The 16,070-nt window shown below is 53.5% G+C and overlaps 1 protein-coding gene across 1 annotated transcript; it reads right to left on the bottom strand.

The window, feature by feature from the left end:
• Positions 1-1,882: 1,882 nt before the first annotated feature.
• FOXC1 (forkhead box C1) lies at positions 1,883-5,818 on the bottom strand. The gene has a single exon (XM_036256307.1). It carries the CDS (start codon positions 5,302-5,304, stop codon positions 3,667-3,669), a length of 1,638 nt encoding a protein of 545 aa, XP_036112200.1. The 5' UTR covers positions 5,305-5,818; the 3' UTR covers positions 1,883-3,666.
• Positions 5,819-16,070: the final 10,252 nt, after the last annotated feature.

Genomic DNA, 16,070 nt, shown 5'->3' with positions numbered 1-16,070 from the left:
AGAATCCAAATGCAAATATAGTGATAGTAGAAACCATTACACATGTGGTTTTAGAAATCAGAATAATGAGTAGAACTTCTGACCTTCCACTCAAACATAAGCAACTCATGTAGAAATAACTACCTTTGCTATATACGTATAACACAAACACCTTCCTAGACACACACGTCTTCATGCCTCATTTTCAAACGCTGGAATCCAAGAGGGCAAAAATGATTGCTAAGCAGCCTGCGCCCTGCAAGCCCTTAAGCGCAGTCAGGAGCTAGAGCTAGGGCTCCTTTCGGTCCACCGAGGCTCCTCCAGCCACAGGGACTCGGGACCTAGGAAGAAGGAGCAAGGGGCACCGAAGCCCAGTCCGAATCCTGGCTGGACCGGGAAGATCTCACCCAGAGCCCACTCCAGCTCAGGCCACCAGCGCTCCCTCTGGGCGCCAGGGCCGACCCCTCCCCGCGCGCCCGCCTCTGGGCCCCGCGACCCACCGCTCGGGGAAGCGCGGTCGACCTTTCAAGGGCTAGCCTGGGCCTGGGCCTGGGCCCGGGGCTGACCGCGGTCGCGACGCCTGGGGCCACAAATCCGACGGCCGAGGAGATGCAGAGGGTCACCGGCACGTGGAGCTGGGCACTCCGAACGCCCTGCTCGCCTGCATGCCTCTCGCGTCCTTTGGGCCAAGCGACTCCAGCGCCGGCCACTGCCAAGTGATTTGTGGCCTTCGTCAACAGACCTCACACGCCGCGGGGACACAGCCCTGCTGGGGAGGCCGCCTGGGGCACCGGCGCTGGACCGGGCAGGTCCGCGCGGCCAGGCCGAGGGGCACGGGCTGGGGTCCCCCTGCACACCCGTGACTGCCCAGACGGCGGGCTGGCGCGGGGCAAGCTGTCACGGGGAGCAATGGAGTGTCTGTGACCTTTCCACCCCGATGAGCTCCTAAACACACGTGTGTCTTCAAAACAAAGGCGGCGAGGAGTGTAAACGGGAAGCGCTGCGCTCGGGCGGCGAGAGGGTGAGGAGCGGGACCGGCTGCCTTCCCGGGGCTCCCGGCCGGCGGCGAGGGCCTCGTCTGCTCACACACCCCTGCCCGGTGCCACCTCCCACCGGCGCGGTCTGCCCAGCACCCGCGCTCCCACCCGTACATCCAACCCAGGTCGGCTTGGACTCTGTTTTCTCCCCAAACAACTGATTTCGGGAGGAGGCAGCGAGGAGCCCGGGAAGGGGCGGGGCGGGGGCGACGTGGGGGCAGGAAGGAGCTCCAAACACAAACAAGCGGCCCGGCCGCGGCGGGTAATTACAGCTAATTAGCTGAAGAGCCTCCAGTCGGGAGCGGCGTCCGGAGGCCGGCGTCGGCCCGCGAGAAACGCCCCCCGGAAAGCCCGCGCTGGGCCGCAGGTCTCCACTCGCCAGCCCCCTGTTCCAAAAAGTTGAACCCGGCAAGTCGGAGAAGGAAGAGTCCCCGGCTGTCCGAGCTGCCGAGCCTGGGGATCGATCACCCGGTCCTAAGGACGGCGGGCCGTTTGGTCACCTGCTGCCGCTTTCCTTCCGGGCCTAGACTACCCGGCCCCGGCCGCCGGACCCTTTGTCCTCAAACCCCGGCTCCACGCTCGCTCGCATAAAATGGACCAACGCACAAACTCGACGAGCTTTGTCAATGGATTCTTTCCCTTCACCACCCGCCCAAAGCAGGGGTACCCGAGAAATCTCGTGGCAGCCCCGGGACCTGGCGCTGCTACAGCCGCGCGTAGGCTCACAAACAGCAGTGTGGCCGGTCCCAGCCGACCTGACTGGGAGACACCCGTGCCTGAGCCGCAACAGACTTCCCTGGCTATTAGGTTACGACTCTGAGCAAAGAAGACCCGAGTAAATCAGAGGCCACGTAAAGCACTTTTTGACTGAAATTAGAGTGTATTTATTTGCAGCAATCCTTTAACAATGATCAAATTTTGACAACAAGCAACAGCAATTACTGCTAAGTGTTGCCTCTAGATAGGAGCGGCAGATAGCAGGAAACTGTATTATCTAGAAAACAAACTGAAAGGCCCTGAATGTCTGTAATCAAATCGCCATCTCCCTAAAGTCTGATTGACAGGGCTGATCACCCTGAGATAATGAATTTATTACATTTCCTGGGTTATTTACAAAGGGGGAGGGCCAATCCAATTGCCCCCTAGGTTTAACTGTAAATTAGCAAGAAAAATTGGATTGAAAAGAAACCACCCTAGACTAAAATGTTCTATTTTCTCCTTCCTTCTTGTTATTCCTTTAAATTTTTTTCAAAAAATGATTGTTCTACAAACATATCTTCTAAAATAGTTTCCCAAAGATTAAATTTCCCTTTCCAACCCGCGGTACATTTTTCTTAAAAAAAAAAAAAAAAAATCAATCCTTCTACATAACACATGGAGGGTTGATTGTAAATGTGGATGAATTATATACATACGTTTTTAAATGGTTCATTTTTCCTCTTATAATGGAGTGAAAAAATAGGAAAAAATCTATCCAGCATTTGGTTCACAGGGATGTATAACACACATGCCAAATATTCATCTGTTTATCTCTGGAAGCAAGTCACCGCTCTCTGAATACACAGGTATCACTGTGGTAGAGACTGCTGCTGATTCATGGGCTTACAATTTCCAAATCATGTTCTGTCATTACTGAGAAAATGTATTTGTGTATATGCCAACTCAGACCTATTTAGGAAAATATGTTTTTACTAGCCACAAAGCAAGCTGACTATATATAGTACACTTTGCAGGAGATGCTGTAGGTAAAAACTAAACCAAAAGATACTTTTATGTGAAATTTGACAGGAAATAGAGGGTTTCTCCATTTTTCAGAGATTTAGGAGTTCTAGTGTTTTAATTTCTAGTGTTTTAATCTCTGAAATCTTTTTTTTCTTATAATATTTAAGGCTGTATTAAAGTATCCAGACATATAGGTGTCATTCAAACTGAATGGTAATTTATTAATAAACAAACAATGAATATGTTCAACAAAAAGAAAGAAAAGATGATAGAATAAGATGAATACAGTTTCCCTTTTTATAATGAAAAAGAAAAAGGCACAATGTAAGTTTCAGGCAATTTAACGTCAGCTTTTGGAAATACTTTCTGGCGTTTGGTCCTCGACATCCAACTACAAATTTAAAAATAAATTACTATGTTGAAATTTACATTTTAAAACAAGTCCATTAATAAAAGGAAAGCGATTTTCATATATGGGGACTTTCCCCTTCCTTTCAACATAGGATAAAATAATATCTTACAGGTGAGAGGTGAAGGAAGGCAGCGGGCGAGGGAGTAGGAGAGGAGAAGGAACGCGTGCTCTCTGAAAAGCAAGAAGAAACTTACGTGTTATCTGCAGTAACACTGTCCTTTAATAAACCATGATTTTGCTGTCTCTGTGTAAAATGGTTTACGGTTTTGTTTATTTAGATAAGGCAAAGTGGAGGTGGCTCTTAATTACTCTTTTTTAAGAAAATAGTTTTGTTTTGTTTTGTTTTTGTGCTGGTGAGTTGAACTTTTGGAGGGATTCTGTTCGCTGGTTTGGTGAATGTTTTTCAAGATTTTTAAAAATTGGATTTTTTTTTTGGTTTCGATTTTGCATCGATGATTCTTTTGGCTGTTCCTGCGCTGGGGTTCCATTCAGTTCGTCTTTGAGGGGGCGGGGGTGTCAAAACTTGCTACAGTCATAGACGAAAGCCCCGGACGTGCGGTACAGAGACTGGCTGGAAGGGAAGGCCATCTGACAGCTACTATTTCCATTCACCGGAGAGTTGTTCAAGCCGATCCTCTGTGACTCGAACATCTCCCGCACCGAGTGGAAGTTCTGCTGCTGGCTCGGGTAGCCGGCCACTGCGGCCGCCGCCGCGGCGCTAGCCAGATGGCCCAGGTCTCCGCTCGCCTGGTTCAGGTACCACGAGGTGAGGCGGCCTTGGTGGGCTGCAGGATGGTGGCCGGCCTCCTGACCACTGCCGTGACTCAGGGAGGAGGAGCTGCTGCTGGTGACCGGGGGCAGAGAATAGTCGGGCAGGGAGTCGTCCACGGCTGAGCCGCCGGCGCCCCCAGGCGCGCCCTGCAAGTGGCCGCCCCGCTCCCCGGCCGCGTACAGGCTCATGGCCTGCAGGTTGCAGTGGTAGGTCCCGGCGCCCCCTGCACTACCGCCCCCGCCGCCGCCGCCCCCTCCAGAGCTGCCGGCGCTGGAGCTCTGGCTGCAGGGGGAGCTGTAGAGAGAGCTCTGGCCCGGCGAGTAGGCGCCGAGCGCCAGCGGGGGTGCGATGCCCGCGCGCGAGGACCCGGCCGCCGAGGCCAGGAGGCCGGAGCTGAGCTCTGCCGCCGCGCCCTGCGGCGATCCCCGCAGCGACGTCATGATGTTGTCTACGCTGAAGCCCTGGCTGTGGTGCGGCGGCGGCGCGGGCTGCGCCGGCGGTGGAGCGGGTTCCGAGCCGTCCAGGCTCAGCGGCCGCGCGGACGGCAGGCTGCCCGGGGGGCTGCTCCCGCTGGACAGGCTGCTGCTGCTGCTGTCGGGGCTTTCGATTTTGGGCACCGCGGCGGCGCTGCCGCTGCCCAGGGCAGCGGCTGGGGACAGGGGCTGGGGCGGCGAGGGGCACGTACCGTTCTCGGTTTTGATGTCCTGGATGCGCACGGGCGGCGGCTGTGGTCCGGGCGCCGCACCGTCGTTCTGCTCCGGCGGCGCGGGCGGAGGCTGGCGGCCGGGCGGCGGCGGCGGCGGCTCCTTGAGGTGCAGCCGGTCCTTCTCCTCCTTGTCCTTCACAGCGTCTTTCTTCTTGAAGCGCCGCCGCCGCCGTAGGAAGCTGCCGTTCTCAAACATGTTGTACGAGTCCGGGTCCAGCGTCCAGTAGCTGCCCTTGCCCGGTTTCTTGTCGTCGCGGGGCACCTTGACGAAGCACTCGTTGAGCGAGAGGTTGTGGCGGATGCTGTTCTGCCAGCCCTGCTTATTGTCCCGGTAGAAGGGGAACCGGTCCATGATGAATTGGTAGATGCCATTGAGGGTAATCTTCTTGTCCGGGGCGTTCTGGATGGCCATGGTGATGAGCGCGATGTAGCTGTAGGGCGGCTTCACCATGTCCTTGGGCTGCGGCTGCGGCGTGTAGGGCCCGTAGGCGCGGGCCATGCCGCCCGGATACTGTTCCGCGTGCGCTGGGTGCGAGTACACGCTCATGGGGGCCGGCATGGCGGTGTAGCCGCCCCCGGCCGCCGCCGCCGCCGCGCGGTAGTAGCTCTGCTCGCCGCCGAGGTAGGGCACCACTCCCAGGGAGTTGGGGCTGGACACGGAGTAGCGCGCCTGCATGGCCCCCGCTCGCCGCCGCCGCCCCGCGCCGCCCGCCGCCCCCCACCCTCGCTCCGGTCAGCCGCGCCGGTCGCCCAGTCCGAGTTCCGGCCTCGCGGAGCTGGTGTCGGGCCGCCGCCGCCTCCCGGAGCCGCCAGCTGCGCGCGGCCTCTCCCTGCGCTCGCTCGGGCTCCCGGGGCGCCTCTGCCCACTTCAGGGCCCGCGCCGGCCGCCAAGGAGGGTCGCTGCTAGGGGAGAGGGCCGGACCAGGACGCGGCAAACGGCCTTGAAGGAACTCGCGGAGCCACTTCCAGGCGAGAACGGAAAAAAAGAGCCAAAACTTAAAAACAAGAAGGCGCCCTTCTCGCCACACTGCCTGCGCCTTCCAGGAGACTGCCGAGCCGCCGGCGAAGGCGGCCAAATCACCAGGGCGGGGGGCCGCGCGCCGGCCGCCTTCCCGGGCCCCGCGTCACCTTTTTTTTTCAGTCTCTCGCGCGCCGGCCGCTTAAGGAAGCATTGGAAAACTTCTGAACTTTTGAGCATCCGTCACCCAGGCGAGGACTTTTTTACGCAGTTACATTTTTTTCCGGGCAGCGGAGCCCCGCCCTACTGCAGTAGCAACGGCCAATGGGAGACGAGAACCGCCTCTGAATGAGCTGGAGGCCGAACCTGGCCGGGCCGCGCGGGGCCGCGGGAGGACCGCGGGGCTGACCACACGCGCGCCGGCCGGCGGGGTCCCGCTCGGGCTCCCAAGCCCCTGCCCGCGTGCGGCCTGCGCTCTCTGTTGGTGTGTTCCCCTCCCCGCGCGCACCCCCGCCGCCGGCGCCGGGCGCCGTCTTCCACCCAGGGCCCTCCGCACGGACGTCCATTGTTTTCGTAGATTTCCTGAGTCCTACTGAGCCCCATGCAGACCCTTCCTCGGACTACCGCCCCCGGTGTCACCGAGTTCTCGAGCCCCAACTCGCGCTGGCGCGCTCTCATTCTTGGGCCGATCTGGCCAGCTCCAGCTCCGGGATTTCCCGGCCCCTCCTACTTTCCCCCCTCACCTTTCCTCTCTCCCCACTTCTTCCCTCCCCTCCTGATCGCCCAGTGAACTCTCTGAGTTCACAGACGTCTACAGTTTTTCTCCACTTAGAGGTTCTCCTGTCCTGAGCTGGGTTACAGAGTTTTATGGGCTCAGCAACAGCCGTGCTCTGTTCCTGGTGGGGAAGGAGTTGTCGACCCCACCTCGCCGTCCCCGTGACCCCTCCCCAGTAGAAATAAGAGGAGGAAAAGGGGCTTTGCCCGGAGCTTCCGGCGGTGGTTCGCCCAGGTAGGCTGTGGCTGCCCCACTGCGGGACGCCCCGCTTCTCGGCCCCCTAGTACCCTTAGCGGCCTGAGGGTGCTCGCGGTGCGGGCTGATGAAGACAGGAGTCTTCCCAGCGCCGGCCTTCGGGGAGCGTGCGGGGGTCCCTCGGGTTCGCAGCTCACCATCCTCTCTTGCTCGGTCCAACTCCCAGGAGGGGTCGTCAGGCTGGGGCTCAGTGACATTAGCAGGTGTAATAACGAGAACCAAATAAATATGTCCAAGAGTTGAACGCGTCTCAGTCCAGTCTCCATCTGCACACGTGCGGGGCTGCGGGCTCGCAGAGATAAGGGTGTTTGGGGAGGGGGTGCTCAGAATCGCCCCTACAGGGAGGCTCAAGGATTCTGGGGGTAAGCACAGAAGGCATATCCTTGTGCATGCGCCTGAGATGTGAAGTTTCTGGGTGACTGGGGTGGAATGGGAATAAGATAAATCAGAGGGAAAGAAATGAAGGAGCAAGAAAGACATGGGCCTCCCTCCGCCTGCAACGCGATTCTGCATTTGGCCAACTCCAGAAAAGACCTTCCTGGACACTGAACACTAGACCCTTTACTAGAAGCTGGGGAAACTGGCGAGTTTAGAAAACTGTGAAGAGTAGCATGACGCATTTAACAGTTCTACTCCCCCAATTTATGACAAACTTTAACTACAAGGACGTTTTGGGATCCCCTTTTGGCTTCCCGGCTGGAATCTCTCAGCTTCCTCTGCACAAAATTTCTAATTGCAGCTTCAGCTGTTAAATGTTAGGCACAGCTCCGTGTCACTTGAACTTTAATATATATAACTTTAATATATATATATCTTTCATAAAGGACGTTTCATGGAGAGAAGAGGAGGACCTGCTACTTCTAGAACTAGCCTGGGGGGTGCCCGGAAGTTCCGATTCCTGAGGCCACTGCCTCCTGGGCCTGCTTTGCACTTTGGGCCACTTAAACTACTTTTCCAGGGTGTTCGCAAGGCCGAGTCGCTGAAGGGTTGGAAGAAACACTTGATTTATCAGCAGGAGGCTCAGTACTTGGTGGTTCCTAAACACTTGAGGGAGAATGAGAGGGGAGAAACCCCCAGACTTGTAAAATGAATTTGTGTCCAACCCCAGCCCTATACCCTAACTATTATCAGCTCCTCTGGCCGAGGCTGTATAGGGCGTTCTAGCTTCAGCATGGAGGCCAGTGAAGTAAGTGTTCTCCCTAAACACCTCAGCATTTGGTGAATGCGGTCTTTAAAATACGTTTCTAGTGTGGTGCGTGGGGACAAACAGCGACAGCGACTCGTTTATTTTACGAATGTGGGCAATGCCAACCGCCCCCGGTTTTGCAATAGACAGTCGTGCTCCGCTGTATCTCCCCTCGTTCCCTCCTCAGCCCCGGAGAAATATAAACAGCCTGTTATGTAAATTGCAAATCGAATAGCAGTGGGGTTCTGGGCTCCCTGCTTCGGATATAAAAGTTGCAGTTGTAAAATTAGTCTCTGGAATGTGAAAAAAATAGAGGGGTGCAGTTTTATAAAGATCAACTTTCCACTGGTTTAGCTCTGGACATTCGCCAGGAAAAGATATTTGCATTTGTGTTTATAAGCTTACTCGGAAGCAAACCTCCAGTAAACGGCTTGATTGTATTTCAAGTACTTATTATTGTTGCTAGCGGCGCTATGTGAACATTAAGGCGCAGATATGAAGTCTATGGGGGTATAAGTTAAAGTTTTTATTTCCAGGTTAAAGATTTTGATGCCTCTTTTTCCTACTCCACGGGGTAGTTCAGTCACCCGTCTCCCCCACAATCCTTCACTCAATTGGCAGAAATGCCCCGCAGGCGACAGCGGTAATGGATGTTTGGTAGAACTGTCACTCGGCCAATCCCCGACCCTCTTCCCTTCCCTGACCCGCCAGGCGGGGTTACAATCCCTGGGGCCCACCGTAGGATTCTCAGCTCTGAGGAGGGGGCGTGACGTCACAGCGATATTTAAGACAAGGCCTTCCCGGGCCCCCACAGTAGAGAAACACCAGGAAGGGAGATGTGGCGAGCACTCCAGGAAATGCCTGGATTCGGGAACGTGGTGGCACCGCAGGAATGAGTGTGTGGGGGGAGGAGATGGTGCCCTAACGCAGGTCACTAGGAGGCAGGAGCTCCTTTTCGGTTCAAGTCAAGTAGAGAGCAGAAGGGTCGGGTTGGGAGGCCCTGAGTCCAGGAAATGACCACCCTGAGGCGTTAGCCCAGTCCTGGGTGGACAGACTGTTCTACCAGTCAGAGAACCCTCGGGAACTTTTTCCAGCGTGCCCCTCAGTCCTGCCAGCCGAATCGCGCCCATGGCGTGCCCAGACCCCCGGCTCCCTTATGCGCACCCTTGGCTCTGAGTTGTACCCTGGAAGCCAGCCCGTGTGAGGGGTACCTAAGACGCCCTCGTGCTGGCTGGGGTTGGTGGCGATTGACCCAGGAGCTCCGGGAAAAGGAGCCCCAGGCATAGATGGCGAAAGGGGCTTCTCCTACTCTAGACGCGCAGAGAACTTGGGGGCTCTGCAAACCGAGGAGGGAGGCTAGTCCACGGCTGTCTACCCTCTCCCCCTGCCCTGCCGGGAGGAGTGGAAGATTAAGGCAATTGCCCCGACGATGCGACTTGAAAACTTCTCACTAGACTGAAATCACAAACAATGGGGCAAGTCCGTTTGGCGGTTGTATCTGAGCTATTCAGAGAATTGTCCTCGTTCTCCTCAGGGCCTCGTTTGCATAGACCAGAAGCCCAAGGATAGGGGAGAATGTCCTGGTGCCAATCACCGTTATTCGTTATCAAACTGTCAGCCCGGCAGGTAGTGTTTGTCATCAGTGTGACTTTTCAGCGAAGGGGGGAGGCGGGGAACAAATATCTGAGTGACCCCGTCCGAGGGATCGATTTCTTTCTTCTCTTCTTGTTGGGCGTTTCTGAGCAGAGGGTCTGTAGAGGAAGTCCCTCTAATTCAGCCCCCTCCTTCGTAGAAAAATAATTTTGACAATAAATAAAAAGAGCGTTTGTTTTTCGATTGTGTTTTAAAGACAGAGTGATCCACATTGCCTGTCTACATGATTTCACTGATTGGCTAGTTGCCCTCGTAGGGGCAACCCTCCCCGGGAAGTTTATAGGATGGGATAAATTAATGTCATCCCCCAAGTCCCCAACACGGACCGTCCCACTAATTACTTACACGGGAGAGAATGTGCCAACATCTGCTTGTGGTTATCCCCTCGGGTTGGGCCCACCTGTCGCCCCTCTGCAGAAAAGCCCCAGTCTCTTAGAGCTTTTCTGGGGCTCAGAGCCAAGCTGAGTAGCAAGAAAGGGCCACGGGGCTTGCGGGAAGTTAATCTTTAATTTTGGTGCCTGGCTACGAAAGACTCGGGGCTTTCTTTGTCCAGGCAGAAATAGATGGCGGTCCGAACTGTCACTTTTCATTAACAACTCAGATCAAGCATACAACTGGTAAAGGGGCGGATGATCGAAAAGGACTAGTTGTGTGCGCGTGTGCTCACGCGTGCCTCGATTTATTCCCACCCAGGTCCCCAGGGCCTTGAAAGATAGAGGCTCCACTGCCGCCTTGCTTCGCGACTTGGACTCCTTGGGGCTCGCGCCGCGCGGGGCCCAGGGGCCCTCAAGCCGCAGAGGCTGCTAGTGCTGCAGAGGCTGCGGGTGCGGGCGGGCGTGGGCTGTCGGAGGACACAGGGTCCGAGGCGCCTTCCTCGGGCAGGGGCGGAAAGCGCACGCTCCTGCACAGACGCACCTTGGCTGGCTAACGGGTGTTAGAGGAAAGGCTTTGATCAGAGGACAGACCCCCGGGCAGTTCGGAACCGCAGGCAGGGTGAGGCCGGCTGCACCTTGCTGGTTGCTGGGCTCGCGTCCTGCCGGCGGCGGACGCTTCCCCAGGTTTCAGCCCCGCCTCGCAGCTGACCCCACGCGGGAGCTGCCGCCGGCCCTTTCTCCTGCCCCAGAGCGGCCTGCACCGAGCCTGAGCCTCGTCGATCCGGCCCCTTTGCGCCCCTGGGGGACCGAGCTCCGGGTTGCTCCTTCTGAAACCCCTCATCCCACCCCAGGCGTCACCCGACACGAACGCACGGTTGGGCCTGATGTAAGGTGCGGGCACCCGCACACCCCGGACCCTGAGTGGAGCAACCGCGAGCCCTTTCGCGGGAGTCAGCTGTTTGCACCACTCAGGGCGGCCAAACTGGCTCCGCGCAACAGGTCTCCCGGAGGGCGGCAGGTCCTCCGTGCGCTTGCGGCTGGAAGCGGTAGCTCGGTGGCCGAGGCCCCTTCCACCCTCCACTGGCTTCCCGCCTCTTCCCCGCTCAGGGAAGCCTCAAAGCTGCTCCACAGCCCGGGGCTAGGGGCGCCGGTCCCCGGCCAGTCCCAAACCTCTGGGTCCCAAGCTCGCCCGCCGCTCAGGGCGCCAGCACTGGACCCTACTCGGGCCCCGAGCGCCCCCTGCCGTCCGCAGCTTCATCTCGCTGCGCCTCTGCGATGGCGGGAGGCTCTAGGCCGGCCTCCGGCCTGCTATTTCCAGAGCCTTCCTTGGGAAAAGGGCTCTGCGGAAGAGGTCCCTGGGGGAGGCCACACCGCTGGAGTGGGACCCCCGCAGGGACTGCCTCCTGTTTTCACACCCTGCAACCTACCCAGGGTCCAGGCGGGAATTGTCTGGTCATGAAATCCCATGGAGAGACCATCTCCGACTCCCGCGCACAGACCAGGGAAGTTTTGGTGCCTGGAGCCAGAGGTGACCCTGTATTGAAAGCCAGCCGCTCACTACATTCCTTCCAGGCGACCCCTTTTAATTGATGGGCACATTGCAGAAAAAGCAAGGCCGCTTCATCAAGTGAATTACATTCTGGGAGATGCCAAGGAATGTATTTACTGGCAGCCAGATTTGCCAATAAAAGTTGCAAATGAAGACTGCTGGTTTCCAGGAAAATGTACTTCTGTTTTTTAACCACTCCTTAGTCTTAATTATGAAAAACTGAACCCCCAAGAACCAGTTTAGAGAACAGGACCATTGAGTGGCAGTGATGGTGGCTGCTAGTGCGGTCTCACACCCTCACATGCATTTACACACCCCAGACACGGCAACACCAACAGTGCACACTGTGGCTTTGCCTGCTGAGCAACTTGCCAATGCTCACAGACACTGTGGACACAGACACGAGGCTAGACGCTGGCCTGCAGAGGAATGCATTCGGATTAGTGCTATTTAGTTTGGAAGCAAAGATATAAGAAAAGATAAACTATGGCAAATAGAGAGGCAAATTTCCACAGAATATTAAATAGAAATAAATATGTGAAAGGAAAAAAAAGGCACTTACTCTGTAGTACGTAGTTCTGGGTGCCCTAGTATTACTTAAGGCCAATAGTTGACTAGAGTTAGACTATAAATTAAGGGCAACAAACCAACCCAGAATTGACTTTTATTGAGGTCCCCTTTTGCTTGGGGTCACAAAGCCCCAGTTGAAATTAGAAAATCTCTTCACTCACCAAATGGGACAGCTCTTTGTTCTCCCCAAATCTTGACTCCTCCTGCAGACACTTGGTTTGGGGCAGAGTGTGAATACTCACCAAGGATGAATTTGTTTGATACAACATTTCTCTGGTCTTAACCACAGACCCTTAAACAATAATAAGATGCATGGAACACTTCAGTTGTCATTCTGCCAAGTGCTTTTTAAAAAAATGTATTGAAAAGAACTTTCTTCTTTTTTGGTACGTGCTCCTAGTGGGAACCGAACCCAAGACTATCTGATCCGCAGGCTGATGCTCTAACCACTGAGAAAAACTGGCCAGGGCAGAATTTTTTTTGTCTTTATTGACTTTAGAGAGAGAGGAAGGGAGAGGGAGCGAGAGGTAGAAACATCGATAATGTACCCTGACCAGGAATCAAACTGGTGACCTCTTGGTGCAGGGGTAGATGCTGAACCACTGAGCCACACCAGCCAGGCTCTGCCAAGTCCTTTAAGTAATCCTTTTATTTAATCTTCACCAGGTACCTGATATGGATACTATTATCTGCATTTTATATAGGAGGAAACTACAGCTTAAAGAGAATAAATAATTGGCCCAAGATTACACAGCCCTCATAATTTTACTTTGCTGTGTCATATTGGATCATTGATGTGCCATTAAGAGAAGGAAAAATTAAACTATTAAGCACTATGGGGGGGGGGTGTCTCATCTCCATTTTGGATATTAAAATATGCATTTCATATCAATGGTACATTGACTAATCTATTTAATCAACAAATGTATGGAGGCTTTCATTATAGTCATTATTCTAACAACTAGATATATAACAGCATACCCTCTGTTGGACATCTTTGTGAAGGTAAATACTAATAGCCACTTATATCAATGCTTAGATCTATTGTATGTGTGTAAATATACTTAACTTGCACTTGGCTGGTATATTAGCACATATATGTTCTAGAGATGCTCACAATAGTGATATGAGGGGAAAACAATATAAGTACATGTCCAGGAAAAGGCTTTATATCTGGGCATGAACATTTCTATAAAAGCTAATAGAGGTCCTGCTGGCTGACATGTTTGCTCTCATCTGGAATGCCATCTGAGGGCTCCTCTGCCAGGTTTCCCTTCCACTGAGTTGTCCCAAGGAAGGTTCTCCAGGAAAGACAGCCAGTGGAAGAAGAGGTGATCTTTCCTGACCCCTATCCTGAATGCTGGACCTGCCCCTGCTTTCAGAGGGATTAGACAGAGAGGACCGTGCAGGCTAGGAAAGCTCAGAATGCTGCAGGAAAACACAACATTTCCACGGTCTTCCCCTCACAAGATGTGGGAGAAAGGAGGCTGGGGGAGGGACTGGGCAGCAGGTGTTGGGTTTCGGGCTTGACTAACCTTCAGGACCCAGTCATGGAACTCATGCTTTTCATATCAGAGAGGAAAATTGAGTCACTTGAAGAGAGCTGGTCTGAGTCTCCCACTTATATTTTTAAAATAGAATTTTATTTATTTTTTTAAAAAATAGTTTTTTATTGATTTTTTTTTTTTTTTGAGAGATGAAGGGAAAGAGAGCTAGAAACCTGGATGTGAGAGAGAAACATCGATTAGCTGCCCCCACACACCTCCTACTGGGGACCAGTGGAAACCCTGGGCTGTGCCCTCACCGGGATGGAACCAAGACCTCTCAGTCCCTGGGAGATGCTCAGGCCACTGAGGGACGCCTATGGGCTCTCCCACTTCTTAAGTGGAGGCTCCCACCCAGGACTTGCCACGTCTAGTCCAGTCTTCCCTCAGCACCTCGGCCTGGAGTCCCACCAAGGCCCTGGTGTCTAAGGCAGCGTGTCCTGAGGAGGGGTGGTGGGGTGGGAGGCATGGAGAGGAGCAGGACTGTTTTCCCTTTCTAGGAACCCCACCCCTGCTCATCTGGACTTGGTTTGAGCCTGGAAGATTGATCCAAAGTCCAGCAGTGAGCTGAGAAGAAGGTCTCCTGGGACACAGAGCCAGAGGCCCCCAAGACCTCAGCCAGGCCTGAGAGGGGAGGTCTGGGTAGCGGGACTGCCTCTCTGGCCCAAGGAGCTTTGCTCTCCCAGGGGTCAGGACAACATTGTGCCCTAGATCCCTCAGTGGTGCCCAGGGGACCCTGTGCGCCAGGATTTCCGGCACCTTCCCAGGAAAAGCCTGGTGTGCCCAGTCCTCGCCAGTGGGCCCTCTCAGCTGGTGGTCACAGCAGGCGGTGGGCTCCACAGGCCAGACTCCCCCAGGACTGCCCCAGCCTCCGCCAGCTGCGGCGACAGTCTGGGACGGTCCTGCTTCTCTTCAAGACCAGCCATTGTGGGCGTCTGGTCTGCCTTTGTCTGTCCCGCAGCCTGCGGAGGAAGGTTCTTTTAAAGGCTGGGCTGTTGTGTTCACAGGCGCGCACACGTAATCGCGACCCAGGGCCTTGTTTAGTCTATCTCGCTGACGTCCTTCCTGAACAGATGGGAAAAGGAAACGATTCTCTTAGCCATTTTTGCCTTCACTGTACCCCAGCCCATCCATCATTTTCTCACCCACTGTCCCTGGGACAACGAAGTCTGCAACTGCCCTGCAGCAGAAAGTCCCTGAGGCTGGAGCAAGGGAGGCTGGCCACGCCCCGCCTCTGCTTCTTCCCAACACAAAGGTTTACGTTATGGGATATGCCAATGATGAAACAGGCTCCAGATTAGATAAGGTTTAAATGACACTTTTATAAGGTGTTGGTATCGGCTCAGGAGACATCCTCTTTTTATTTGTGAGTGTGCTTGTAATAATAGTTTGTTTTTGTACTCCTCTCTCTTCTAAAGTAGACAACATATATGCACATTGAGACTTACTAGGAAGAGCACCCACTGCTCATTGCCCAAAGGAAGCAAAATTAGTTACTTGCTAGGAAAGAGCAAGTTGCTAAAAGTTGCTGACTTCTGGGAACTGGCCCAGTCACTGAGGCAGAACTGTTTTGCTTTTGTGTGTGGTGATTCTGCAGAGTGCCTGGTGCCATCTTTAGAAACACCCCATCATAGTTTTCATTGTTTGCTTTTATGAGTACTTGCTTTCAAAGATTATTTGTGAGGTGTATTTGTTTTAGTAAGGTGCCCATCCAAAGGCAGGCAAACGTGTCACTGGGAAAATGTTTTGGGAGGAGTTGGGCAGGGGTTTTACATAATAGGAAAACAGACGGGCTCCACCCTCTTCACATCAAGGCAAACAGAGTCCCCTGTTTTGTTTAATACCAGTCACATTGTGTACTGTCTGCTGGAAGTAGGTTAGTTTTCTAGTAAACATCACTGTCATCAACGTTAACTGGTTTTCTCTGGAATTGTCTCAGACTTAGATCCCAATGCTTTGCCCACTTCGGTTTGTCTTTGGACATTTTAAAACAGAGGACTAATGCATTGCAATACCATTTTCTTTTACTTTTAAATGAATTTAGAAAAATATGTGTTTTATATTTCACCTTAGATTGGCATATTTGACTTTCCTTTAATTATGCATTAAATGGAGAAAAACAAAGTTTTCTTGCTCTTGTTTTCCTTCTCTGGCTGTTTTGTACATTAGCTTTCCTGATGATAACTGTGTAGCTTTGCTGATTTTAAGGAGATTCAGTTATCAGCTGTGTTGACAGTCTATTGTAAATTTCATAAAAAGAGAGCTGCACTTTGTTTTCTGACTGTGCCAAACATTTTCCAAGTAGGTATTTAGAACCTAGGAAGTGTCCCATAGCAGATCAGAGAAATAGTAAGCACAAGCCAAGTACTCGATTCAAAGTTTTTGGCAATATCCCTTTAAAAACAAATTTCTCTGATATGCCTAGATCTGCTTCTCCAATATTAGCATAACTTTCAGTTTATCCACAAACAAATGCTGTTAAGTGTCTATATTCGGTGGAAAAAGAGAATGATGAATGCATAATTTGTTCTTTCTTTTAGGAAAAGATTGAATGTTGAATAATTCACTGTAATGTAAG

The sequence above is a fragment of the Molossus molossus genome, unplaced genomic scaffold (assembly GCF_014108415.1).
Source record: "Molossus molossus isolate mMolMol1 unplaced genomic scaffold, mMolMol1.p scaffold_m16_p_12, whole genome shotgun sequence".
NCBI lineage: Eukaryota > Metazoa > Chordata > Mammalia > Chiroptera > Molossidae > Molossus > Molossus molossus.
This window is presented reverse-complemented; position numbering and strand designations above follow the sequence as displayed.

What these genes read in the sequence shown, in the direction of transcription:
- FOXC1 (XM_036256307.1), bottom strand. Translation starts at nt 5,304, where the DNA reads ATGCAGGCGCGCTACTCCGTGTCCAGCCCCAACTCCCTGGGAGTGGTG.